This window comes from Solea solea, chromosome 9, assembly GCF_958295425.1.
Source record: "Solea solea chromosome 9, fSolSol10.1, whole genome shotgun sequence".
Lineage (NCBI taxonomy): Eukaryota > Metazoa > Chordata > Actinopteri > Pleuronectiformes > Soleidae > Solea > Solea solea.
The window spans coordinates 13,659,273-13,685,490 of NC_081142.1; the positions used below are offsets into that span (position 1 = coordinate 13,659,273).

The 26,218-nt window shown below is 41.2% G+C and overlaps 2 protein-coding genes across 13 annotated transcripts in view; one reads left to right on the forward strand and one right to left on the reverse strand.

Moving 5' to 3' along the window:
- Positions 1-335: 335 nt before the first annotated feature.
- On the reverse strand, positions 336-25,101 carry ddx59 (DEAD (Asp-Glu-Ala-Asp) box polypeptide 59). 6 transcript variants are annotated; one of them, XM_058638969.1, is made up of 10 exons: positions 24,968-25,101; positions 16,238-16,389; positions 14,212-14,323; positions 4,041-4,906; positions 2,993-3,175; positions 2,774-2,863; positions 2,202-2,453; positions 1,248-1,400; positions 792-920; positions 336-703 (listed from the first exon to the last, which is right to left on the reverse strand). In XM_058638969.1, exons 4-10 carry the CDS (start codon positions 4,884-4,886, stop codon positions 443-445), a joined length of 1,914 nt encoding a protein of 637 aa, XP_058494952.1. In that variant the 5' UTR covers positions 4,887-4,906; positions 14,212-14,323; positions 16,238-16,389; positions 24,968-25,101; the 3' UTR covers positions 336-442. The 6 variants fall into 6 exon arrangements, with proteins under 6 accessions (XP_058494952.1, XP_058494955.1, XP_058494950.1 ...); XM_058638972.1 differs by lacking the exons at positions 14,212-14,323; positions 16,238-16,389; positions 24,968-25,101 and adding an exon at positions 9,274-9,375; XM_058638967.1 differs by lacking the exons at positions 14,212-14,323; positions 16,238-16,389; positions 24,968-25,101 and adding an exon at positions 5,194-5,349.
- camsap2a (calmodulin regulated spectrin-associated protein family, member 2a) overlaps positions 5,967-26,218 on the forward strand; it is a 34,675-nt gene continuing 14,423 nt past the window's right edge. For 3 of the 7 annotated variants that reach the window (XM_058638957.1, XM_058638958.1, XM_058638962.1), the window contains exons 1-7: positions 5,967-6,603; positions 10,639-10,898; positions 18,196-18,357; positions 19,271-19,354; positions 24,227-24,259; positions 24,975-25,116; positions 25,645-25,784. In XM_058638957.1, coding sequence (XP_058494940.1) covers positions 6,459-6,603; positions 10,639-10,898; positions 18,196-18,357; positions 19,271-19,354; positions 24,227-24,259; positions 24,975-25,116; positions 25,645-25,784 — 966 coding nt within the window. In that variant the 5' untranslated portion in view covers positions 5,967-6,458. The remainder of the gene's footprint in view (positions 6,604-10,638; positions 10,899-18,195; positions 18,358-19,270; positions 19,355-24,226; positions 24,260-24,974; positions 25,117-25,644; positions 25,785-26,218) is intronic. The other 4 variants (XM_058638959.1, XM_058638964.1, XM_058638961.1 and 1 more) reach the window with 3 other exon arrangements.

Below are 26,218 nucleotides of genomic sequence, written 5' to 3' on the forward strand. Positions count from 1 at the left end.
TCGGGAAATTGCTACGTCACCGCATGGCCCAAATGTTTGGAACCGGAAACTGCCACTAGGTGGCAGCACAATCAAGGCTATAATCGGTATCTGAGCACATTCAAAGTGAGAGCGTGTAATGTGGGATTACTCATGTTTTCCCCTCCAAATTGAGCTCTTTGCCGTTGGAAAAGTGACGAATACTCATTCGTTTAAACAGAGCCAGTGACACGGACAGACTTTGAGACAGTGGGACTGTGGGTTTCGACATGCAAAAGGAGTCCCTCCATCATCTTTCTGTGATTTGTTATGGAAGTCTTATGATAAGCAAGGGTCAATTATTCATGTACACAATGTAAATCAAAATTAACATTTATTGTTTTCCAAAAGACAATATACAAAATAAACATTTAGTATTTCCTCATTAAATAGACACCATTGCAGGAAAGATTTGCGGAAATTGCTACTTCTTAGAACGGTGGTGTTTCCTTATGATGTCTAAGAGGTTGTTCTTGGTGACCAGAATGTCCTCATGAGCCAGTTTTATCTTTTGTTTTTGCCTTCTCTGTTGCTCATGGAGGTGGGGTGAGTTTAGTAGCTGTGGGGGAAGGATGGACCCTGTGGGTCTGACTCGGTTCACCACCTCTAGGAACAAGCGCTTGTTGTTATTGTTGAGAAGAGAAATGGCTGTTCCCCTGTGTCCCAGCCGACCTGCTCTGCCCACCTAGATGGGGGAAAAAATAAATCACGTATCAGGCATTACTTGCGATAATCCAGTATTCCAAATAAAGACGACATCTGCCATCACTTACCTGATGGACGTACTCATCCATTGTGTTGGGCATGTCAAAGTTAACCACCAGTCTTACGTTTACCAGGTCTAGTCCCCTGCCCAACACTCCTGTACTGATCACAACCTCAAACTCCCCATCCAGCAGACCCTGAAGAGATAACATAATATTATAGTGAGACACTTTTTTTAATATGGTCAACAGTCTTAGGAATGTATTGTAAATAAATTCAATAAATCGTTTAAACAAGCACAGTCATAACAAAAGAACAATGCTAATGAAAGGTATTTAGGAATAGGTTTGAGTGAATGCAACACTATTGTGTCTTTTCAACAAAAGCCCTGGTAAGTCTCAAATGTAGTGTCTGTGGTCCTCAACTACAGGTAATTCAAGAAGGGACTCTCTTGGACATCAACCATGACAGCACTTGCTACTTATACCCTTGACTGTGCATGTTCCGGCTGCCAATGGACTCACTCTGAGGATGCGGTTGCGTTCCAGTTGGCTCTTGTCAGAGTGTATTGCCACTGTATTGAGACCAGTCACCTGAGAGACTGCCTCACACAGCAGATCAGCCCCCAGTTTACAGTCCACAAACACCACCACTGGGGGGTGGTAGAGCTTACTGTCCTGCAGAGCCATTAAGAGAAACAGAGAGAAAACAGTTTACATGATTTTGATATTTCTACATACAAATGTTTTAGAAACTATACACAGTTATGGGTACTGAGGGCTTTGATTCATGAATGTTCCCTTCAAAATCCAGTATGACAGTCCACTGATCTTGCAGAACCCACCCACTATATCACTGATCAGGGACAGTTCTGGGTTAAACAGCTGTAATCAATAAATAAAAACATTACTATCGTAAAATCCAACTGTCTCAATCATTTATCACAGTGGTCTAACCCCAAGTCTTCACAGAGATAAGTGAAGCAGACTCTTCCTGTGCTGTCTTGTATTATGGTACAGTCCATTGCTGGGATTCGTGGAGTCCAGCCATGGCTCAGGGCCCACCCATTTCCTCTCGACGGGGGCCAGGGCTGTAGCAATGGCTGTCTAAATATGGAGTAGCTGGGAGACTGTTCCTTGAATTCCCAACTTTATACAACCAGTTAATAAAATACAATGTGGGTACTGGTGCATGCCAGGACTGAGCAATAAAGCCAAAATTAACTAAAACCAAAATAATAACCCACTTTATGTTTGTCCCTTGCACAGCATTTTCTGGTTCTCCAGAGTGCTATAACTGTTGGTTTAACAGAAAAGCTATAAAAAAATAAAAATAAATAAAAACTGCTGACAAAATTAAAAACGCCTGGTTTGGATTTGAAAGTGCAGGGATTAAGGCAATACTAAATTTAAGACTATCAGCATTGTGCTGGCTGGCCAAAACATTATGATTAAAAATCAAAAATAGTTGCAACCTACATTAAGAATCTCAAACAACTTCTTCTTCTTTGAGGGTTCTTCAACCCACAACAGGATCTGCCTCACATCGGCACACGGCTGGTTCTTCTCTCCAATAGCAATACGAACAGGGTCGCGGACAAGTCGAGCAGCCAACTCTTCTGTTCCTGTTGGGATGGTGGCCGATGCCAGCAGAGTCTGGTGTTCTTCAGGGACTTGTTCCAGTACCTCCAGCACCTGCTGCTGGAAGCCCATCTTCAACATAGTGTCCACCTACAGATCCACAAGAAATACAGTACATACGGTTCCAGGATGTTCTCAATAATTGCTACTCATGAATCCACTTACGGGGGCAAATAAATAATAATTAATATTCAATGATTATTTTTATGAATGAAGGTTTTCTGTAGAACTTGTATTTTGATGCAGAGCACAACAATGTGCTACAACACAACTGTCTAGAAACATTATTTTGGGGGAAAAAATGCATTTAAAACCCAGTCATTTAACCTTTTAGTCCCAACATTTTTAATACTGGACACTCTCAGAGAACTGAACTTTGAAAGTTATGAATTGCGTCGTGTTTGCTGTACCTCATCAACCACCACAACCTTCACTTTGTTTAGCGTCACTGCTTTCTGCCTCAAGATCTCAAGGAGTCGCCCAGGTGTGGCTATGATGATCTAAAGGGATTAAAAGAAAAAAAATATATTATGGTGAGAACAAAAGCTGTAGAGTCAAATGACTATAAGACAATGTTAGTATGCTTATCACAGAGAGGAAATACAGTAAAAAGAGCAATTGTACTGTACTTTGATGCTGGATTTGAGGCGGTGGAGCTGTGGGGGAAGCGGCATGCCGCCTACCAGTAGAGCAGTTCTCATGTTGGGAAGACACATGACCAGTTCCTTGGCCTGTCTCTCTATCTGAATGGCTAGCTCTCTAGTGGGAGTCAGGATCAGAGCTACAGGGCTGTGCGCACTGTGGGCTGGTTTCTAAAATTTAATAAATAAAAGAGAGATAATGCTTTCGGCACACATGGAGACCAAACAGCCACAGATTAACAATCTGCTGTATTAAACACCATGTTATTCACTCTGTATCTGCAAATGACATTCAGTGAACACTAGTTACACACTAGAAATTATTTATGTTTGTGACATTAAAGGTGATAAATGTTAAACATGTACAACAGTGACCTTCAGTGTTTAAACAGTTACTGCAATCCCAATTGAATATACAAGCACATACATATCTGACCCAACGTCAGTTTCTTTTTTAATTTAAAAACACTGAACCCAGTGTTTTAAGCATGTCAGCAACAAGCAGATATTAAAAGAGAATGTGTGTCTGCTGGAGAGCAGACTTGCACCAGCAACAGAACAGCTGGTGAATGTCTTACATGTTGCTAAAGGATACATCAGCAGGAAAGATGCTTTTTACAGCAGTCTGAATCCAGTCTTAACAGCTCGCTTTACCTTCTTAACGTGCAACTACACTTCTGCAAAATAATGATCATCGTACTAACTCTCTACATTTTGTAGTATGTTTTAATTTGACCCAAAAGAAGAACACGATGTGACAAATGCAGGTTATTGTTAAATGGATTTGAATCATCAATGATCAGTGGATCTTCATGATTCAAAATCACCTTAGACGATGGACTGTAATTGTGTTAATAGTGGCTCTAACAAATGTAAGCATGTAAAGCCAAAACAAAACCCCTAAATATTGAAGATTCAAATATTTAATAATTTAAGAGGGAACTGCTAGGTTTATAGTGTGGACTGCATTGTGTAAATGGCAAGCTAAAGACATTAGATAAAAGTAATAATTCTGTCATCAGTTGTACTACTATACCTCCAGTGCTCTCACTACCACCGGCAGCAAAAAGGCAACAGTTTTCCCTGAGCCTGTGTCAGCGCTTGCAATCACATCCCTGCCACTGAGACCAACAGGCACCATCTGCATCTGGACCGGCGTGGGCGCTTCATAGCCAGCCTTCTTCAGGTTACTCCTCAGAGTGGCAGGGAAACCACAGTGTTCAAACTCAATGATGGGTCTCCTTACATCAGTCCCCTGGGTTTCAATGCCTAGCTCCTGCTTAACACGCTGCACCTGTTCATCTGTTAAATCTGATATGAATGCATCTTCCTTGTAGGAATACTCTGCTTCGCTTGCAGCCACCCCACCTCTGTCAACTGATGCCTGTTGAGTCCTTCCATCTCCTTTTACGTCCTTGCGGTTAAACACATCAGGCCCAGTCCCCATTCCCATTTGCTGTAAATGGCTAGCTTTGCATTCAAGACTGCAAACATCATTGTCAGTGCGGTCACAAATGTACTCGCCATAACGACCACACATCACACAGACAGGTTCCCCTGGCTCCGGCCATCTCTGGCTCTTTTTAAATGACTTGACCGGTTCATCCTCCTCTTCCTCCTCCTCCTCTTCCCCTGAGTTACTGGACGAAGACTCCAGTGCATCTTCAACTACTGAGCTCTCTGTCAAAGTTGCAGAGTCACCTCCTGATTGTATTGTCTCATCTTGTATTGTTGCATCTTCATATGGCTTGTCCTTAAGAACTTGTGTCTCTGATATACTTGTATCCTTTCTCTCACTCTGTTCAATCTTGCTTTTCTTGTTTACAATGTGCCCTGATCCTTGGACAGGTCTCTTCACTTTCAGGGCTCTTGGCATAAACATCCTGTTTGGCGATTATTGACCTGAAAAACAGATATTACGATTAAGAATTTCTGCACGATTTGTCAAATAATTTATATATGCTACGTTAGAAGGTCAGGCAAAGGCAATCGGAAACATTACACATTTAAATACACGAAAAAGACACAGAGCGTGGTAAATTCACCTTAATGACTAGCTAACAGTATGGTACTATTAGTTTTACCATTGGCTTTGAAGAACGGAACGACTCTGAACTGCGAACAAGTCAAACAACCTACCAATCCTACAACGAATTCATTTGTTTTAAAATTATATTTACAAACCAAACCTCGGCAGTCAGTGACTCGTGTATTTAAGCCAATGTCTCAGTATCTCGGAGCGTCTGGATTTAAAGTAGAACACAACCTTCCAGCGCTTCAAAACAATCACCGTCGCACACTGATGACGCAGAGCTGTGTTGTATGACGGGAAATGCGGTTCGTAGACGAGCCGTTCTTCTTCGTCTCAGTGTGGTTGTAGATAAACATTTTTATTGATTCAGTTGACAAAATATATACCGACTGTTGCGGGTTTGTCAAATTTGCATGAACGTTAGTCTGGACAACATTAAAACAGTAGCTTAAAAAACGAATTCGTATTTTTAAAAAGTCTGCCTTTCTCTTTTTTAATTGTTTTCGCGCCCTCCTCTTTCCATGGCGTATTCAAGTGTTCATGGAAATGTTAACTTTATAAATAGTATTACGCAGTGGCGTGGCAGGTCTGTCTTTAACAAGGTAGCGTGTACTCTGGTCTGCTATGATCTGAAGAGGCGAAATCTGTTTGGTAATCTCAGCATGTACAGCAGGAATTATAATCTAAAACATAATTATTTCGTGATCAAATGTTTTGTTGTTTTTTTATCATTAGTTATTCAAACTTAAGTCCATACATCGTTAACGGTTTACGCCCGGAGTTCACGCCAGTTTAGATAACCTGACTGGTTCGATAGAACATGATTTTGGTATTTGGGCCAAACAAACACAAACACAACACAAACGTATCTAGTAGTATTATGTCCGACAGCAAGTGAATGCATCACGAGCGCATGCGCTGTTCGTAGCAGAGATGCAGGGTCTGTGGAGCCCACAGTGCGGCAGGAAAACCGCACCACGGCACCAAGAGGAGGCACCAGAAAACCCAGCGTACACTCCATTCATGAAGACATGGACATGGAAGACAGACAAAGGACAGACTCTAAAGACTCCAAAGAATGTATATGTTCCAGTTAAAGAGCAGCGTTCCCTCTGAAACCAAAGGAAACCTTTTCAGCTCGGTCCGACGACAGGAGCCCGGATTTCAACTGACAAGGAGCAGAATGGATGGAAAAAAACACACACAATGACTAGCGCGTCATTGGACCAACACAACTGAGAAACCCGTTATTAATGTTGGTGTTTTATGACTGAGATAAGCCGCGAAGAGTCCGCGGAAAGACACTGCATTTGCTTAAATCACCACCCTTTGACCGTTTCCTGCGAAATTCCAGCAGTGAGATGCTTTGACCGTTGTGTTGCGGCAGAGGCTCCATTGTAACGGTGAGAGCGATTCGCGCAGATGAATATGGGTGAAGTTCAGGACGTCAGTTCTGTTCTCAGGACCTTCGTTGCCCCAGCTGTCAAGCCTTTCGAACACTATGACTTTTCCCGAGCCAAAATCTGTTGCAGCCTCACGTGGCTGGTGGCCAAAGCGTATGGGACAGGTAGGAACCGACCGTTTACCTGCGGGCTGTTAACGGTTGCATGATAGTATCGGAGTATTGCGATGACGATATTGCGATAATTAAAGAAATACTTAAGTATACTGTGTTCATGCCTTTCTAGGTTGGCATTGCTGCTAATATAGGTCCAGACAGTGTTATAAACTAAACATAATTCTCAATTTTAATGCCCCCTTCAGTGAGTTGTTGTTTTTTTTTGTTTTTTTAAATAAGTCAATAAAAAAATCCAAAAACAAATTTTCAATCCATGACTTGGTTGTGGGAGGTTTATTTTCCCAGCCTTTTACTTAAGACTTGTAAAATAACACAATAAGAAGAAATTATGTCATTCATTTTTTCAAATCAATATCTTTTGGAAATAGCTGGTTTTCTGATTCAAAGTAATATTACAGAAATGGTAGTAATACAGTCAGAAATGTTTTTACTGTGCACACAACTAGACATATTTATAGTACACATATTATACACATTCATAATGTGAATACACAACAGTAAGTCATGTGTATTGGTATATATGTTTTATTGCAGTATACTTAAGTATCCTTTGAGGTGTATCCATTGTGCATGTTGATATTGGAACCATAATAAATTGTTGATTTATTGCTCTGTGTGGATATGTTTTCTGCATTTATTGCCATGTTTGTTTATTTGTTTCCCATGCATGCATTAAAAATTAAGTACTACAGAATCAGATGTAATGAATGGATCATAAGCCTGTTGTGCATTTAATATATATATATTTATATAAATTAAAGGATAAATTTAGGATTAAATGTAGGACCACCATTGATCCCTCAAGGCAGTGCTTTCCACTAAATTCCCTGATGAGTTGATGCAGTGTTTTTCCCATGTTTTTACCTCTGTGATCCACAGACACCATTGTTTTTCTGTTGCTGTTGCCCACTGTGGACCATCTTAAATTAATAGTCTATTAGACAGACGGCACATATATGATCCCAGTAGGACATAATAAACCATTTATCAAAGGCTGAAGTCAGTGAACAATAACATAATGCTGTCTTCTTAAGTGGAATGACAGTATTCAGTGTAGGTCTGAGTTATGAAGGTGTCCCAAATTATATCCCCTTCAGAGAACTGTATCCAAGGCAAATTTAGCGACATCAGATCAGGAGGGTATACACAAAGGTTGTTCCTATTAAGATTTATCAGTCAGTCAGTCATCATCTACCGCTTTATCCTCTGCCAGAGGGTCGCGGGGGGTGCTGTGCCAATCTCAGCTACATCGGGCGATAGGCGGGGTACACCCTGGACAGTTCGCCAGTCCATCGCAGGGCCACACACAGATAGAGACAAACAACCATTCACTCTCACACTCACTCCTATGGTCAATTTGGAGTGTCCAATTTACCTATCCCCACATTGCATGTTTTTGGACTGTGGGAGGAAGCCGGAGTAATAAAAAAAAATCTCAATTACATCCATCCATTCATCCATCTTCTACCACTTTATCCTCCACATGAGGATCTAATCTCAGCTGACATAGGGCGAACTCTTTAAAACCTGTGATATTGCTACTAGCGATGAACGTTATATTGAAATAGTCATTGTTTCTTGTTTTATTGTCCAGCATTAGTTAAACAAAGATTAAAAAAGCATAAATGCAATGAAAGTGGGAGTATCGGAGTTAGCTGTGGCCAGAATCATACACTTATGTCATCTTTGGAGACCAGGATCTGAGTTGTCTTTATAAACTTAATTACTGAGATTTAATAATATTCAGTGTGTAAAATATTTAGCCTGCATCGCAAACAACTCCCACATGCATCATTTGTGAGTGAATGCAAAAACAGCATTATGTTCCGAGGCTTTTCTAATCTACTCTTATGACTGAACAGTAAATTACACTTTGATTTCCAACCTGAAACTGAAAAATAAATCAGCTCAGACATTTACAGAAAAAAAAACATCTATTCATACACAGATTTGCTAAAAAAGAGATATATAAATACATGCTTGTCATTATTTCTTTTCATCGATATTATTATTTGATGCAATTCCTTAATTGAAGTCATATCTGCTCACTCTTTTTTCGGCTATTTATAAATTCACCATCCATCCTATATTACCAACTGAGACACTGGTGCAACAACCCAATTAAACATGAAATCTCCTCCTGATCCTCTGTGTATTTCAATCAGGACTCAGTGAAATGGGCTAAATAACTTGAAATACGCCACACTCCAGGGAAAAAGAGAGAGAGAGATACAGGAGAGGGTGGAGTCGGCTCTCCTTGCTTCACATGCATCATCCTCATCAATATCATTAATCGAGTGCATGAAAAATACCAACAGCAAATCATCTACGATCAGAGAAATACTATCACACAGCACATGTACTGATACAGTGAACTACTGTATGTCACTCCACTTCATAAGCAGAGCTCAGTTAATGTTCACTGTGACCAGAAGAATAACATCCATGGTTAAAGCAAATCAGACTAATTCTCTGTGATTGCTTTCCAAGCTTCTTTTTTAAAGCTCAGAATGTTGAGCCACGGCAAATAAATATTAGATTACTATAACTTCCTTTATTGGCAACATGTGGGATACAGTAACAGTGAGAACCAGCACAAGCAAATAGCAAAAACAGAAAAACATACAGATACACATGAAAATGTTGATTCTTAGTTACCTTTGGCAGCTGCAGGAGTGTTCGTCTGTAGTCCACCCTGACCTATGCCTTTGCTTTAGAGCCAGCCGATTCAAATGGCGGCCCGTGGGCCACATGTGGCCCACATCCAACTTCTTTGTGTCCCAGCCTTTGGTTCCACCAGAGATAACTGAAGAAATAACTGGAGAAACACGTTTCACTGTCCCCCAAAGATTCCTTTATCAATTCCTTCACTAGTCTACAGGTTTAAAAGCAATGTTAGTTCTTTTGTATGTCAAATGTGACAAACACTTTGAGGTGTGACCAAAAACATTTTATTACTAGTTCTCTTATAATCAGAATGCACTTTCTGATGTACGTTTTAAATTTGTCATCACCTGCTGCTTACTGGCTGCAGAAAATGTCTGGCCCAGCTAAATTTCTTTGTTTGAAAATGCGGCCCAACTGAGTTTGTAATTGAATAGTCCTGCGTTAGAGGATGAAGTGTAGATATGAAGATTTTTGTCTTTATTGATATCATAAACAGGAAAAGGTATGTACCACAAATGGCTACTGCTGTTGCTGTCTGCATTTCTGCTTCGCAATAGCACAGATGACCTTGGTGATAATGGTCAGTCGGTGATTTACCGACTGCTCTCTCTCTCTCTCTCTCACACACACACACACAGACAGAACATGCTGAAACAATGATGAGCTCTGCATCTGTGTGTGCAAATGTACTGAGTGTCATCACACAACGTCAGTTTATAGTGTTGTTATTGTTTAATTCCTTGTACAGATCGAAGAATCTGGCATCCACTCAGCCGTGAAAGCCATACTTTCTGTTTTCAAGCAGTGGTTTAAACAAAAAAAAAAACAATGCTTTCGAATCCTATCGTGGACTTGCTTACACACACACACACACACACACACACACACACACCTGCAGGCTCTGCCTTTGAAGAAGAAGGCAGTAAGAACACAAGGGTGTTCCCAGGGAGCTAGGAGTTGGGAAGATACGGATCGATCAGGTTCCCCCTCCTCCTGCGGTTGCTATAGCAACACTGACATCTGTTCACAGACATTTACGTCAAGATGTTGTCAAAGCATGGCAGGGGTGCGTGTGCACTCAGAGGAATAAAGGCAAAGTCACGAGGATTTGGAATGAAGGTTGTCGTCACTGAACATCAGCTCACTTCAGATTAATCTGCTTTTTTCCACACGTATTTATTCAGCGAGTCCTTGTGAGAAACAGGAGAAAGGGCAATGAAAATATTCTTCCTATCTCCTGATTTGATCTTTACTTGTTTGATCTTGTGTTTCTTTTCTTACATACCCCTTGATCTTTGCTGTCACACTCTCTCAAATGTCACGCTTTCTCCCATTTTATCCCCTTTCGCCACACAGACAGTATCCCAACAGACCTGAAGGACCCTTTCTATACGGACCAGTATGAGCAAGAGCACCTGAAGCCGCCTGTGATCAGCCTGCTGCTGTCTGCAGACCTGTACTGCAGGGCAGGCAGCTTCATCTTTCAGAGCGATGCCTCCAAGCCACTGCTGGGCCACGACGCTGTGATTCAGGCTCTGGCAGAACGTGGACTCTACGTCACCGACCAGGAGAGACTGGTCACCGAGAGAGACCTTCGAAAGAGGCCCTTACAAATGGTAGGGGAACTGTTGTCTTTTTTCAAGGTTTTCAGGTGCGATATTGTGGCATGACGTTACAATAATCGTTCTATCAAGTGGTTCATATGTCATCCAACTCTTCATTTTAAGTGTCTTTAGCAGTAGAATGTTAACCCATACCCCCATACTGATACTGGCTTCCCATCTCCTCAGTCCCTGAGGCGTATTTCATGCACATAATCTTTTTCCTCATTCCTTCACTCCATTTACCGTGTCTTTTAAATGTGACATTGGCGAGGCATCCTGGTGTAGCAAGGTACAATAGGAAGGACTGCCCACATTCACATAGTTTTTTGCTTACTTGCACTTCTGCAGACGCTGCATCCTAATTGGCCTAGTTTCTCCTTCTGCAAGAAGTCGTTTTATGCTTTTATGTTGCATTAAGTCAAGGTTTTCTATTTTGAAAAGTCAGTACCAGTTACATCAATAGACAACACATTTTAAAGCCTTCGAAAATAACACATTTATAGTGAAGAACAAGTCTCTTCATAATTGACATAAGTGACATCATTTGAAACGAGACAGAAGGTGTGTCACCTTGCACCTTCCACCACCACGTGTGTGTGTTTGTCATGTCTCGCCATCCTAATCTCTATCTCTCTGCACCGGATCTCGCCGTGGAGAAGACTTTGTATTGACTCAGACAGAGGGATCCTCATTACTTTTCGGTGAAACCTCAGTGGGAGGCCTCATTGCTTTCATTGCTTCAGTGCATTGCAATTGAGACATGATTAGCACACAGTATGCCTGCAGACTGTTTGCAGAGTCTTGCTGGTTTTAATTTCCCTTCCATGCTAATTCGAAAGTTATTTAAGTTTTGCGGGGGGGGGGGGTTACGTTTCATTTTGTATGTTAGAAATGTATACAATGTTAAGCAAAAAGGCAAAATTATGATTTTGTGTTTACACGGCAGCAACATCTCACTGGTAGGTCTTTTAATGTTCTATTAGCAAAACGAATAAGGGATCAACACTTGATTTGAACCTGATAAAAATTGTGACAGATTGTTTTGCCAGAAAACGACTTGCCTTTCACTGCTCCATACAATATTTCAACCTCACATCCTGCATGCCTCATTTCTGTCCCCATCAACCTGATACCCCCCCCCCCATCTGCCAAATTCAGGACACTAGGTTGAATTGACCTTCCACTGTCAGCACCTCTGACGTTTCAATGTTTCCTTTGAGCTTAATATGAGAGACAGTGAGGTTCTGTGCATGCCACACAATGAAAGGACAGCACAGGTGCGGGAGGAGTTTCTATTTTCTATTATTTAAAGACTGCTTCATCATCTTACTTGGCTGATTGACTACAGGCTGAGCTCTGTGAGGGTGTGGTAAAGAAAAGAAACAGCTAAACCGGCACATTTTACTGGAGAACTGGAGAGAGAGTGAGGTTTCGACGGTTTAAGAGGTTTCTCCCAAAATAAAAACATCACTGGTTTTACTCCTGAGGCAGTGAATAAGCAAGAGACTGAGCACCTAACTATAAGCGGCTCTGGAGTGTGGAGAGAGTGTCATTAAATTGCTGCTTCGTGGCATTTTAGCTAAGTTTTTTGTTTGTTTTTGTTGTCGTTTACTCAGCAGTTTCTATGAGGGGGGAAAAAATAATGTTCAGATCAAGCCAATTTCCAGAATCTTCAAAGGAGCTATATGATGTCAGTCAGCAGCCGAGGCAAACACCGCTGATGATTCGCCTGTCAGTGTGTTTCATAGGTTGCCAACGTCTCTTTTCATTGTAGTGTTGTTGTTCCCCGACGCTCGCTCTCTATCCGTCACCGTTCCGCCCACTTGTATCTCTATATTCAGCCATGTGACGGGTTCCCACATGGGAAAACTCAAGGCTCCAAATCGCAACTGCCGCCCACTTAGTCGCCTACACACACACACACACGTTCTGCACCGACACTACCCTCCACCTATAACACTCACAGAAAAAGAGGTAGAGATGTGGAGGCTGGATCTGAAAACATTAATCTAGTGTTACACATTTCAGCCCACATGAAGCACCGCTGTGTGTGCAGTGATTGCAAAGAGGTTATTATCTGAAGGATTTCATTTTCATCGTCATCGTCGTCGTCAATGTTAGCGACTTGAGAAGAAAAACGAGATGCATTGGTTTGTACCCTCACACACTAACCTTAACCTAATCACAGATCTAATCTTAGCCCTTAACCTAACTAACTTAGCTCCTTGGAAATGAAAAGAGTCATGAGAAGTACTGGTGTTTTTGCCAGACAAGGTCCTAAAATGGTGACACATATAAATACACACACACACACATACATGCAGATATATATATATGTATATATGTACAGTAAGTCATAGCACTGTATGTGGTTTCTGGGTCTCTTTATTGCGTCTATAGGTGCTGCATCTGTGGCTGTATATCAGAAAGACAGGTTTATTGTTATGCCTTTGTCGGAAAATGCTTTCACAGTTGTTTTCCAGTTGTTGTGGTGGGAGAAATTGCACCTCTAATGTAGTGCATGTGGAAACAAACCATTCTACTTCAGAATTAGGAAAAAATGTAGGAGAATCCACTCATTCTCCACTTAATTTAAATGTGGCCCTTTTTTTTATATACGTATTGTAATGTGTACAGTCAATTAGTGATGCACCACTAAAATGTGGAAAACGTTCTCTTTTTCAATTGGCTATTCAGTCTAATACCAGACAATTCAATTCATGTGTGTGTGTGTTAATCTATAATCTGCAGTAGCATAATTCCTTATATTAAATTCCATTACAATCTCATCAGGCCTTACATCTCTTAAGTCGGCGGTAACAAGAATCAGGGAATCTTTCTGAGTGAGTATCAGTACTTAACTGTTATAGTTGAGCAGTTCAAATTCACTGTGTGACAAATTGATTCAGCATCTCATCTGTGAGCATGAATAGAGGTGAATACTCTTCTTCCTGTTAGTCTCCCTCTCTGCTGCCTCCGTCACAACTCCTATTGGGCAGACACTTCGTTTCCATGGTTACACTCCAGTAGGCAGGGTTTTGCGTGTGTGTTTGTGTAGGTGCAAGAGTGAGTGGGGATGTGTGTGTTCTCGCATATGTCGTTTGTGCAGTGTGTATGTACAGTTATGTGTCGTGTGTGTGTGTGTGTGTGTGTGTGGTGGGGGTTGTGATAGTGATGAAGGCTGCCAGACTCTGAGCCAGAGAATACTGAAATGCCAGATTCACTCAGAAACGGGCACACAATGTTTCCAACATCACACACTAAGACACACCATCACCTGCACCTACAACGCACATGTGCAGCAGTGAAACACAGGAAATCTCACCTCCACATCGCACCGATTCACTCCGTCCTTAATATCTTTTCCTTGATCTCACGGGCCAAGACGAGCCGGAGCAGCACGACAGAAGAGAAGCACGTCCAAGTGCCGTCTGTCCCTGTTAAAGTCACAGTCAGTATGTTACGTTCAAGGCCAGCAGCAGCTTCCAGGCCATACAGGACAGTACAGAATGGCTGGATAAGCAGGGAACACACAACATGCGATGCCCTGAGTCCGTATTACCTTTCTGTGCTTACGAGAATTAGACTATGATTTAGAGTGAGGTTTTGTTTATGTTTTTTTAAATGTATTATATTGGCTGGAAAGAAAGAACATCAAGGCTGAAGAAGACCTCAATGTGCTGTTGAACCAGGTTTTCTCATAATAAGCTGATGCAGCAAAGACACAGAACGTTTCTCTTTTCTTCTGATAGTTTTTGTCATCAATCTAGAGTCAAATGTTCGTTATGCAGTACAAATCCTGACTATGAGGGCAAGGAAAAACCACCATTTACTTGAGGGTGTTTTGTGCAGCCCATTTGAGCTCGTAAGCTTTGTTCTAAGATGAAATACAGTCTCTCCTGGCTGGGTTTCTTGTTGGCGAGCAATTTTCCCACGTGAGAACCCACCCACAACACATTTAAGAATCAATATCTTCAGGACAAAGCAAACCAAGGAACCTCCTCAGTCTAAAAGTGCCCGTGGCAATTACCTATTCTTAGACAAAATTTCACATTCCGCTTCACTCAAAAATAAACGAAACTACAAAAAAACTGACTCAAGTGTTGACGAAACCGCACTGTATTTAGTTAGGGAGGACTCTATAAACTCAATTATCTTTGATCACAGATTAAATTAGAAGCACTCTCAAGCTAAATACTGTTCATGGGATAAATAGTACATGTGTAGTACAATCATTAATCACCTAAACTGTTGCAGTTTGTTCTTATCTAGTTTGAAAGAAGACAGTATGCAGTATACTGTCTACTTGACAATATGTTGACCTCCAAGAGAGACCAGAGGGACTTACAGCCGAGTGCTTTTTCCATATCCGGCTGAGGTGGCATACAGTTACCTGAAGCTAGACAGAGTCTGTCCTTTTGACAGCTGCCAAAGTGTGTGGGTCTGCACAGGAAACTTGTAATACGAAAAGCAGACTGCATTTTGATATTACATCACTCCTGAGCTTAATTCAATCACCCATGTTATGTGTTTCCCCTGTTTGGAGCTGGCCGAGGAGACGGCACGTTATGACTATTCTCTGCTCTGAATATGCGTGACATTATGTTTCCTTCAAAACCTGGAGATTGGAGAGAGATCATTTTTGTGTTGATTTCACCGATTCATCATGGATGAAATGTCACAGATCGCGTCCATTTATGAGAAGGATGTTACGTGTTGAGCGGTTCCTGGTGTGAATACTGGGTTTACACCTCAACAAGCAGCTCAAAGCTCTGAAAATAGAGACTTCAACCGATTTCCATCCATCCCCTGTTTCTCAAAGGAGCCGTATTAAAGATTAAAGAGTGCTATTCTATTCCTCCCACTGGAAACACTGGGAACCTTTTGAGAAATAAAAACAAGCTTTATGGATGTAATCAGCTTAGATGAGACGGCACAAAATGTGCGTGTGCTGTGTGTATTCATCACTGTGTGATCAAAAATGCCTATGGACAAAATTGCCAACCTATAGATAAGCAAAGCTTTTATTATCTTGTAGAATTAAATAAAGGTCAGAAAAAGAATCACATAAATAGAACGTTGGCTGTTTAAATACCAGAGAGAATTAGCGCTTCTATGTCGCAATTTAATCAGTGCCAAAAAAAACAGTATTGAAAGTCATCTCCCAGTTATATTTCTACTGCTAATTGCTGACATTAAAGACGTTTAAATGCTGGAAGTTGACACATTATTGACAATACAAACTATAGTTGCACTTTAAAAAAGTGGTCTAACACTACACAACGTCCTGGTGTCATATATTATGTCTTAGAGACTGCAGCTCTGTGGTCTTGTAAACACGATTAGCTTACCTGACTTTGTTGCCATTCGATCTTGTTGGACCACAGCAGATCTCAATCAATATCCTCAAGTCTGTTCAGCGGAGCCGAGGAGAGGATGGTGAAGGCAGAGTGGCCTCCGAGGACTTACATTAGTCCCCTGGCCCTTTCAAAAGTGTTCTTGCCTGGAGAAGATAATGTTGTTGTTAGAACACAGAGCGGGGTTTCGCTGTAATAACAACATGTCAGTGCATTAGTTAGTGCGTGTGTGTGTGTCTCAAGGATAACGTTACACAGTGTTTGGACAGACATAATGAAGGCTAATTGAAAACGTCTCGAACAGTGTGTTATTAAATGGGGTTTGTTGCTGGGTTGCCAGATCAGAGGTACTGGAAATGAAGCGTTAAACTAATGGCGTGTCCCACTTAGAATTCATGACAGAGCTGATGTTGCACATTCAGATATTAGTCTGACAGCTAATTGCTAGATTTAGCACAAACTCGGCGTCTCGCCGGCGTGTATCCGTGCCGTGTTGTTTCCCAGCTGCCCTCACTCAAAGCTCACAGCCTCTGCTTTTTGACTGACGGCGTTGTTGTTAGTCACAAAACTACGAATAAAGGAACCACAAAGGAATTAAACACAAGTGTGCACAATCTTGGAACATGAGTTGTAATTAATCTCGTATTATTATTATCATCATCATAAGTGTGCAGAGTAACTGTTCATCACCATAAAGAAAAGCCATTGTTTTTATATATACGTATATAAATATATATATATATGTATATAGGCTTCCTTGTTCCTTTTGTTTAGCTGTGGCACGCTGCGTCACAGTGGATCTTGAAAACCACTTTAACCTTATGGTTGATTTATAAGATTAGCTCATGGAAAAGCTGCTTCTCAAGTATAAACATTTGGCAGTCTGATTCCTGGGTGGTACAGGCGGCTGGGTACTGAAGGGTACGGACTACAGAGGGACTAAAGAGCTTAGAACTTAGATACACGCATACACAGAATACCCGGTTTGTTGCTATAGTGCCATAATGTGTGGAAACGTAGCATTTGCTGCACCACGGTGCTGCAAATTCACTGTTATGTTTTCATTTCAGCATTCCCATATGCTGTCTTTTACTAGTACCCACTGTACATAATGAACTAACGTGAGTTTGCTGACTATATCTGAGGCTCTGACACTCGAACTGTTGTCTCGACATGTTATGTCAGTTGCTCGTTTTGAATCCAGGTTAGCAATGTTTTCTCAGGTGATTCTTACGGCACTGGTGCCAAAGTTTAAGACTAATCCATCACACTCATACAAAGTGACTGAAAACTGTACCAACCAGACTCACTGTTGTGTGACTGTTGTCAGGACACATGTCTTAAATTGTCTTAAAGGCAAGTTGTCACTGTGACAAAAGTGGGCCGTGTAACCAGTGCATGTATGCACTTGTTTCCAGGACAACAGCCACAAGGGAATATTCAACTGAAGACAAGGATTTCAGATGTACAGTACAGTGGAAGTTTCCTGGTCCGGGGTTAAATAAATCATTGGCCTTTCAATGTCATGCACCACAACCACCGTACAATATTATGGTAATGCAGTGATTCACTGTGACTACAAAACCAATGTTTCTTAAAACAATGGTTCAAATGGTACAGAATATGTCCTTTGGCCTAGTTTTACTCTTAACGATAAAAACAGACTTCTTGCAAGGTAACAGAGGACTTTTTTTCTTACAGTTCCCTCTCCCTGTTGCAACTCGACATGTTTAAGGATTAACTATCCAGTTTTGCCTGCTTCGATACAATGGGACGTTCGTGCTTGTTTTTTTTTTTCAATATTATGCCAGACCCAGAATGTTCCTATAATCGCTGCGGCCCACTTCCTCATATGTTATTTTCATTACACTAAACATTTGGGTCGATAATATTTGATCTTCTGGTTTAACTAGCTACATCAGTTTAAGTGTCCTCTGTGTTTTCTCTTCCAGAGTGCCCACCTGGCTATGATAGACTCTCTGATGATGGCATACACAGTGGAGACTGTGAGTGTGGAGAAGGTGATGGCCTGTATTTGTCAATATTCTTCCAGCAGGCCAGAGTTCGAAAGACCATATGATACGGAGGACACCGTGACCACCTGGATCAACAAGGTGGGTAATAGAGAATGCCTGACAGCCGACATCCATTTTCTAATTTGTTGCACCAACCTCTGTGACTTGTATGTGATATCTGGCGTCATGGCAACATGAGAATGAAAATCATAGTGCAAAAAATTAGCATATTTTAATGATAAATGGTGGTATAGCACTTTTTTTATTACGGTAATTTCCCTCGCGCTGTTTAAGGAAGCAGGAGAATCTGTGTCTTTGAGAGGAGATAGTTGAAACCTTTTGTGTTTCTTCATTTTAAATTGTTACTACACTACTTTAACATGCAGTACGTTGTAAATAACTGCCAGATATTGAAAGTTATTTGTTAAAAATGGGCAAACTCACAGGACATTTTCTGGCCCTCCTTATGATTCTAAAAGACGGACATTTTGAGGCTTAGGTGTTAAAGGATTAATGTTCAATTCTTGGATTTTGCACCTATGTGCACAGTATAAATTAGCCTTTGTGAATCATTTCCAAACAGATGTCCACATGGCCTTCATGTGCAGATGGCTTTTTCTCCTCCATACAGTGACAAGGCCCAGTCTGTTTACATTCTTCTGGGAGAAATGCTGGGCTGCTGCCAACTATGAGCTACACTCACACACACAGAATATCTAACAGGAGGTGTGGTCGAGCAGTCCTACTGGTCAGACATATGGCTCTCTGTTGGAAGACAATGTGCGTTCTAAAAGTCCATAGAAATCCAGTGATAGATTGAGAGTAAATTTGACTCCATTTAGGTTCAAGTGTAAGAAAATCTCCTTCCATGGCTGCCCTTAAACGCATACTTGTAGTGGTGTATTCTTTAAATAATAGTGGAAAAAACGAACACTGAATAATAGGAATGGAAGGAAGGAATAGTCAAGGTCACAGTCCAGAAAGATAATCACGTTTGTCATCTGTCTCCCAGGTAAATGAATATCTGAAAGACATCGTGGCTCAAGAGCAGAAGAAGAAAGAGACGCAGAATGCCGAGCCTGCTGGGAGTCCTCGGGTGGGTGTTCATCTTTTTTCCTTTGTCCCAGTTAACTACACATGAGCAAAAAAAAAAGACATCACTAATCAGATGGACAGTCCCTTTGATATGAAAGCTCTAAAACTCCAGTCAAATCAAAGAAAATCTCAGTAAAAATTAAGAATATTAATAAAATGAAAAATAAAGAGACATACAGACTACGTGTATTTACTCTGCTGAGCTTCCCTAAGCAGCAGACCAGTGGTTTCTACTCTAATTAGACCAGCAGTCATTCTAGTGAAGGATGGTTCAGCCTGCGGTCCATACACAGTACTTTCTACAAGTAACTCCAGTATAAGCAGTCATTTTAAATGCCATAAGACAGGCTGGGGGGGGCTGTGTTTGTTTGTGCAGCACTGTACTACACTACTGAGGGAAAGTGGTGAAAATGTGTGATTTAAAACCTAATACATAATAATAAAAGTGTAATTTTTCTGCATCTTAAATTTGGTATGGTATAATGGCAGACCTGCATGTTTTTAGTATTGTAACAATAATAATATTGATACTGTTTTATTAAGACACCAAAAGAGTCCTGAATACATAGGAAATACATAAATACTATAAGATGTAAACATGTGAGAATCAGTAGACATGTAACAAGCACAGTTAAGTACTAATACTAACAAATAACAAAGTTATTATAAAAATAATATAAAAAAGTATATATTAAATCTACAGTTCATTGAGAGAAATGAACTCAAAAAAATAAATAAAAAACATTACAGGGCAACCATGGTGGTAGAGTGGGTTGTCATTCAAGTTGAAGGTGGTGAGTTTGCACTTTGGCTCCACCGCCCCACTTGTGTGCCGATGTGTAGAGTGCTCCTAACGACTATGCCAGCAGTGTTTAAATAGGTACGATAGACCATATTATGCTGCATGAAAGATGATTGAATGGGTGTAAATGGGTGCATGGCAAAGCTATAGTGTAATACAGCATTTACTTCAGGACTTAGACTCTAGTGTGCCTGGGTGACAGGGACTTGCCCGTGGTTTTTCAATGACGCAGAGGGATTAAACAAGTTTCACTGACCCGTGAAAGTCATGAACACCCTCAGCGCATGTTAGATAACCATGAGACGATTCAGTTCACATTCACCAGCAGCAGCATCCTTCTCTTCTCTTCTCTCTCTCTCATGTTTACCTCATTATTTTCCCTTTTCTACAGAGTTATTATGATGCCCTGCTTTTGATCTGTGCTCAGCTCCTCCACATTCTCCTCAGACTCTTACTACTTGTCTGGGACACGCCTCTTTCCCTAGCTTCCTCTCGATCACAGGTTATGTCAGGCAGCACACTAACGCAACACTGTTGAGTGATCCGCTGGAACGTTTACCTGAGGGAATCTATTGTGACCACACCCTATGGCGTTTTAGCGTGCGACGAGTCAAAGTGGAGCCGCTGCAGTTTATGTATGCATGTGAGTTTTTCCGTTCCCAGCCTCAGGCTTGTGCAGACTTTCACGGTGTTTACTAACTCACAGGGAGATGCACGTTGCCCGTTCAGCGAGTGAAGGTGAATCGGAAATAAAACGACATCATAAAACCCCTTACAGAGCGAGCAGTGACTCACATATTATGTGGCGCCGCAGCCACGCCTGTTTAAGTGTGAGTGTTAGCACAATACCAACATACTGTCACGTCATGTTTTCAGGTCTGTGAGTTTTGGGTGCGTGTGCACACACGTGCATGCTTTCAGTGCCCACAGAAGACACAGTATAGGCTGCGTCCATACCACTACGCACAACTAAAAGGCTGCTGTTTTATTTGTTATCAAACAAAGAAATAGAGAGACCAGCATTTACTAATTTCTCCATTTGGGGGGCGAAAATGCCAGAGCTATGACTCAAACAGAATAATGTGGATGAAGCCATGAAGTACAATTGCATCTGTCATTGTGTATTTGTCTGTGTTTTTCAAAAAAACATGTTGCAACAGAAACATCTAAAAACCTGATTGAGAACCAGATATAGTCGTGTAAGACCTGATTAAGTATTGAAAATCTGTGAGACGATAGAAAGACAAGTCAAGACTAAGGATTTAACGTTAAGGCCTCCTTGCCTCAGACATTGCACAATAACCACTGAGTGTGTTGGCAGGCAAACTATAGGCAGCGTTATGGCCTTTTAAATTGAATACATAGTTTTCCTTGCGTGTTATATATTGTTGAGTGTAAAGAATGCATTCTGGGGAAACCAACATCATGTGTGTGTTATGTGTGATTAAACCTCTAATATGGTGTTAGTTTCCAATTAAAAAGTGTCCCATTGTTTGCTTTCTGACACTTCTTATTTGGACTGCTCTCATAACAACATCAGTTGAGGATGAAATTCCTACTCAATGGGGTAAAATATATGAGTCACGGACTGTACTAAAATGCAAAATAAATAAAATTCTTAAACGCCTAGGTAGCGCCATCTACCCTCCCTCTGCCCCTTCATCACTCTCCACCTCACTAAACCTCCCCCACTTGTGTCTTTGCAGTATGACTGCAGTGTGAGTCACATTCACAGGCAGCTTCTCCCTCAGTCAGGCATGGAGAAACACGTGCCCCTTCTAGGACAGGACTGGCGTTCACCAGGGCAACGGTGTTTTTATGGGGTGAGGAGGGTGGTTGTGGGTGTGGGTAAGAGTGTTTCGGGGAAAGGGGAGGTTGTGCGAAGGCCATCGTCAGGACAGGACAGAGGGGACTAATCCTTTTACATTGCAAAGGCTAAGCTGCAGCTCAGTCAGACGCGTCGAGCTTCAGAGGATGGACTTTGATGGGAAGAGGCGGAGTCATAGGATGATTGAAGTGGGATTTGGGTGGTGCGTGTGTGTGTTTTGTATGAGGGATGAGAGTCTTTCCTCTCCACAGGGGTTTGATTATTGGTCTCAACAGATTTGAAACTCTTCCTGACTCTTCTTAGCACCACAGTTAAGATCATTACTGCAGATGTACAACGTTACTGTCCTCTCAAACTAGGGCAGCAAGGTTTGGAAAAGTGCATTCACAACATTTTAAAGTAAGGTCTGTATGTGAGAGCTAAGAGTGTGCAGTATGTACCCCAAATTCACCCTTGGTTACTTATAGTTACCGTCTCTGCAAGATAATATGCATAAAATAGTCACAAAACCACTGTGTTCTCTACTGTGCCTGTTACAATGAATGTTTTTGTTTGACGTAACATTCATTTGGTTACCTTTCAGTCCTGAATTACTATATTGAGTCTTACATTTAAATATTTACATTTACATTTAAGCATTTAGCAGACGCTTTTATCCAGAGCGACTTACAAAAGAAGAATAAGCTACATAAAAGAAGTCTTGGAATGAAATCCACTTGAAAGGAACAACCTATGGCCTGACAGGGGGGTGAGAGTGCAGGGGAGTGCAGGGGAGGGGGTAAGGTAAGTGCTAGGATAGAAGAGCTGGGTCTTCATGAGATTCTTGAAGATTGACAGGGTCCCTGTTCTGGTAGAGCTCGGTAGGTACACAAGAAAAGATCTTAAAAACAAGACTCCTAATGTCTTTTAAAACCTCATTGGACTCAGAAGATTCCATAAACACACCATGCAGTATGGACAAGGAGTAAAAAAATATACCACAGCACTGATGTACAGTATAACTGGTGAAGTAATTGTTGATACTAGAATCTGCTTGTGGTAGTAATAGTGAATCTAAAGAAACAGAAACTACAGTAGGAAGTAAACCCACTTTGCACTGTGCCATGCCCCCCCTCCCACCAACAAAATATTCAACCTGGCCTATAAATCAGCATTGACAATGTATGGTTATGTGTTATGTATAATGATTTGCGAGCTACAGGAATCTGTAATTATGACGACACACATAACAAAAATACTCGCTTCACTCTACACTGCAGTATTTCCTCACTGTCACCGTAGTGTAAATCTACAGACTTCAGTCCACTACGCTCGTTTCATCTGATGACATGTCTGCTACGCGTCTGCAGTAGCCACATTCATGCCTGCCCTATTAGTTCCACAGAAGGCCCCATTCACTTCCGAACAGATAAAACTGATCAACTAATAATCTGTAGATTAGATTACATCCGGGCTGTTCCACCGATGATGGCATCAATCTGAAATTACCACTTAGCTGCGACGTTGATCAAATCAGGAGAATCCAAAAAAACACGACGCCCTGGTCCTTTCATCCTCCTGTTACTGTTATTTTCCTCACAATTCAAGTTTGCCTTTGAAGTTCAGGACTCGTCGGAAGGCGAAGAAGCCTCTGAGAGTGCCACTTACATGTGGTTCTTTGATGCTTCCACATAGTGTTTGAGTGAGCTGTTAAGGAAAACCTCCTTGTCTGAAATCTGTTTACACTGTCAGCTGATAGGCAATGGGATTGTTATTTGCTGTCCTGTAGCTACTGCGGCTCTTTGCCTGGTGCTTCTCTCTTTAAAGACAATTAAAAAAGAAAAAAAAGGAAGGGCCCACTCACTGGCTGTTACTGTGTTAAATAATCTAATCTGAACATGCACACAAAAACACACCGGCATACAAATGAACTGACTCTCACACAAAAACTGCAGCACATTTGTAATATTTTGTAGTGTTTGTGAACGAATAATTGAGCTTAGGTAAATAATGAATACTTTCATAAAGAAACAAGCTCTGAACTCTCTTAATATTTGTGCCAAACTTAATTATCCTGTTTATTCTGCACCAGCCAATGCTGGAAACGTAACACTAGATTACACGAAACACAAAAGTCAGGCTCACACAGGTGTTCTCTTTGCTCTCATACCTGTCATGTCTTCCCTTGTTAATCTAATCACATCAGACTAATCTCACTAACAGGTGTCTCTTTTTCGTTGTTTTCTTTTGCTGTGCTGCTGCAGTCTCCAACCAAGTGGTACATGAAGCTTGTGCCTGTAAGTCAGATATTAAGATGTACGCTTTCATCTGTGTAACCATAGTGACCGTGTTTCCCCGCCTCCTCCCTCCCTCTGTCTTGTTTGCCATCGTTTTTTTATTTATTTATCACAATTGTGCATCAGGCTGTGACTTCACTGTCTCTTAAAAAAAATTTCTTTTTCTACCTCTGGATGTTACATGCATGTGATTAGAATTAAAAAAATAGACTTTCTTATATTTGCACAAACACCATTCAGTGCTCATTGCATTTTACTGCATTCGATCCGTCCTTATTACACAGTAGTAGCAAAAACATGGCAGGGATTAAAAAAACACATTTATGTAGATTTGTCGTACAGCAAAACTAAGAAAATAAATTCTAAAAATGCTATAATTAATTCTAATAATTAAAATATGTATGGCGTTATTATATTTATTATTTACATTTGAACTCTTCTCCTACATACTTGTGAAGTCCCAAGAGATTTGCCCAAATGATAAATAATAATTTCACAGAAGGCAGCCTCTCCTAACATTGTCTTATTTTCAGGGTGAGGCTAAACATCCATTAAATTCGTCCACCGACTCTCATTGTTTTTACAAAACTGATACATTTCTTTTTTATTTCAACATGTTGAGTTTAGTGTTATTTCCTCTCTTTTGGCTCACCGTTACATCTTATAGTGTCGTTGCTACATTCATGAGACAAATAAAATATTTCCTACCATGCAGGCGCGGTACAGGAAAGAGCAAACCTCTCCCCAGTCCGATCTGTGGATCCCTCCTGTGGACAACCTGCTGAAAGACAGCACAGACGGCTCGGCCCTGGGTGCTCTGCTGCACTTCTACTGCCCGCAGCTGCTTCCACTGGAAGGTAAAGGAGCTGGGGTGATCGTTGGCAGTGGGAAGCAACTTATTGTTGTCTGGAGTCAGCGTTGTGTAGTGTGTGTTTTGGTTTGGAACGGCTCCGTAGGTCCTGCAACAAAATGCAAAGTAGAAGTTTCACAAAACATGAATCCAGTGATTGTGTTTCCATTTTTGTTCATGTTGGTTATGTATGTATTTGTAACCAGCTCCTCTGAGCAAAGATCAGTCACAAACAAATAGTGGCAGACAATCACATCATCACGCTGATTAAGAAACACTGTGATGATAATGGCTCAGACGTTCACAGGTATTCCTCTTAAGTGAAAACATTCAGGAAAATAAAAGATCAATCACTTGCATTAACTTCTTCATTCGTCAGTCATCCGCAAAGCCTTTCACCTACACTGTATTTAACACTGCACACGTCAGACCTTACCATCGCTATACACTCGCACTTGCCAGCCAGGAGGCTATTAATCATAAGATTGATTTCACACTGACCCTAAAAACCTGATGGCTCCCTCTGCCCTTCCAGATGTTTGTCTGAGGGAGAACATGACGCTGGCAGATCGACTCTACAACCTGCAGCTCATTCAGGACTTCTGCAAAGACAACCTGAGCAGCTGCTGCCCCTTCAGCCTGGAGGACATGCTCTACGCCTCCTCCACCGTCAAGGTACTGCTCCGATCTCCTCCGAATATGTTTGATTTCCGAACGGTGACGCTCACGTTCACAAATAATTCTGCCCTTCAGCCCTGTATGAAAACACTGTAGTTTGGTCGGTAGGTTAGTGGCAAAACATATTGCATTTACCTTTATTTTAGAAATCATGAAATTGATTTTCTTTCCCGGGGTAAGAGTAGAGAATTAAAGGCACTCTGATCTGACACAAACACCAACAATGTAACTGTGTATGAAACTAAAATCTAAAAGCTACGTTTTAAAAAAAAAGTGAGACAAGTCAGGTCTTAGTTGGCACACACAATGTAGAGAATTATAGTTAAATCCAAACGTCCAAATGTTAAGTGAGTGATTGTTACTATATAAGACGAGACAAATCCCACACATGTGCTATTACTCCATTCATGGATTTCTGACTACGCAAATTA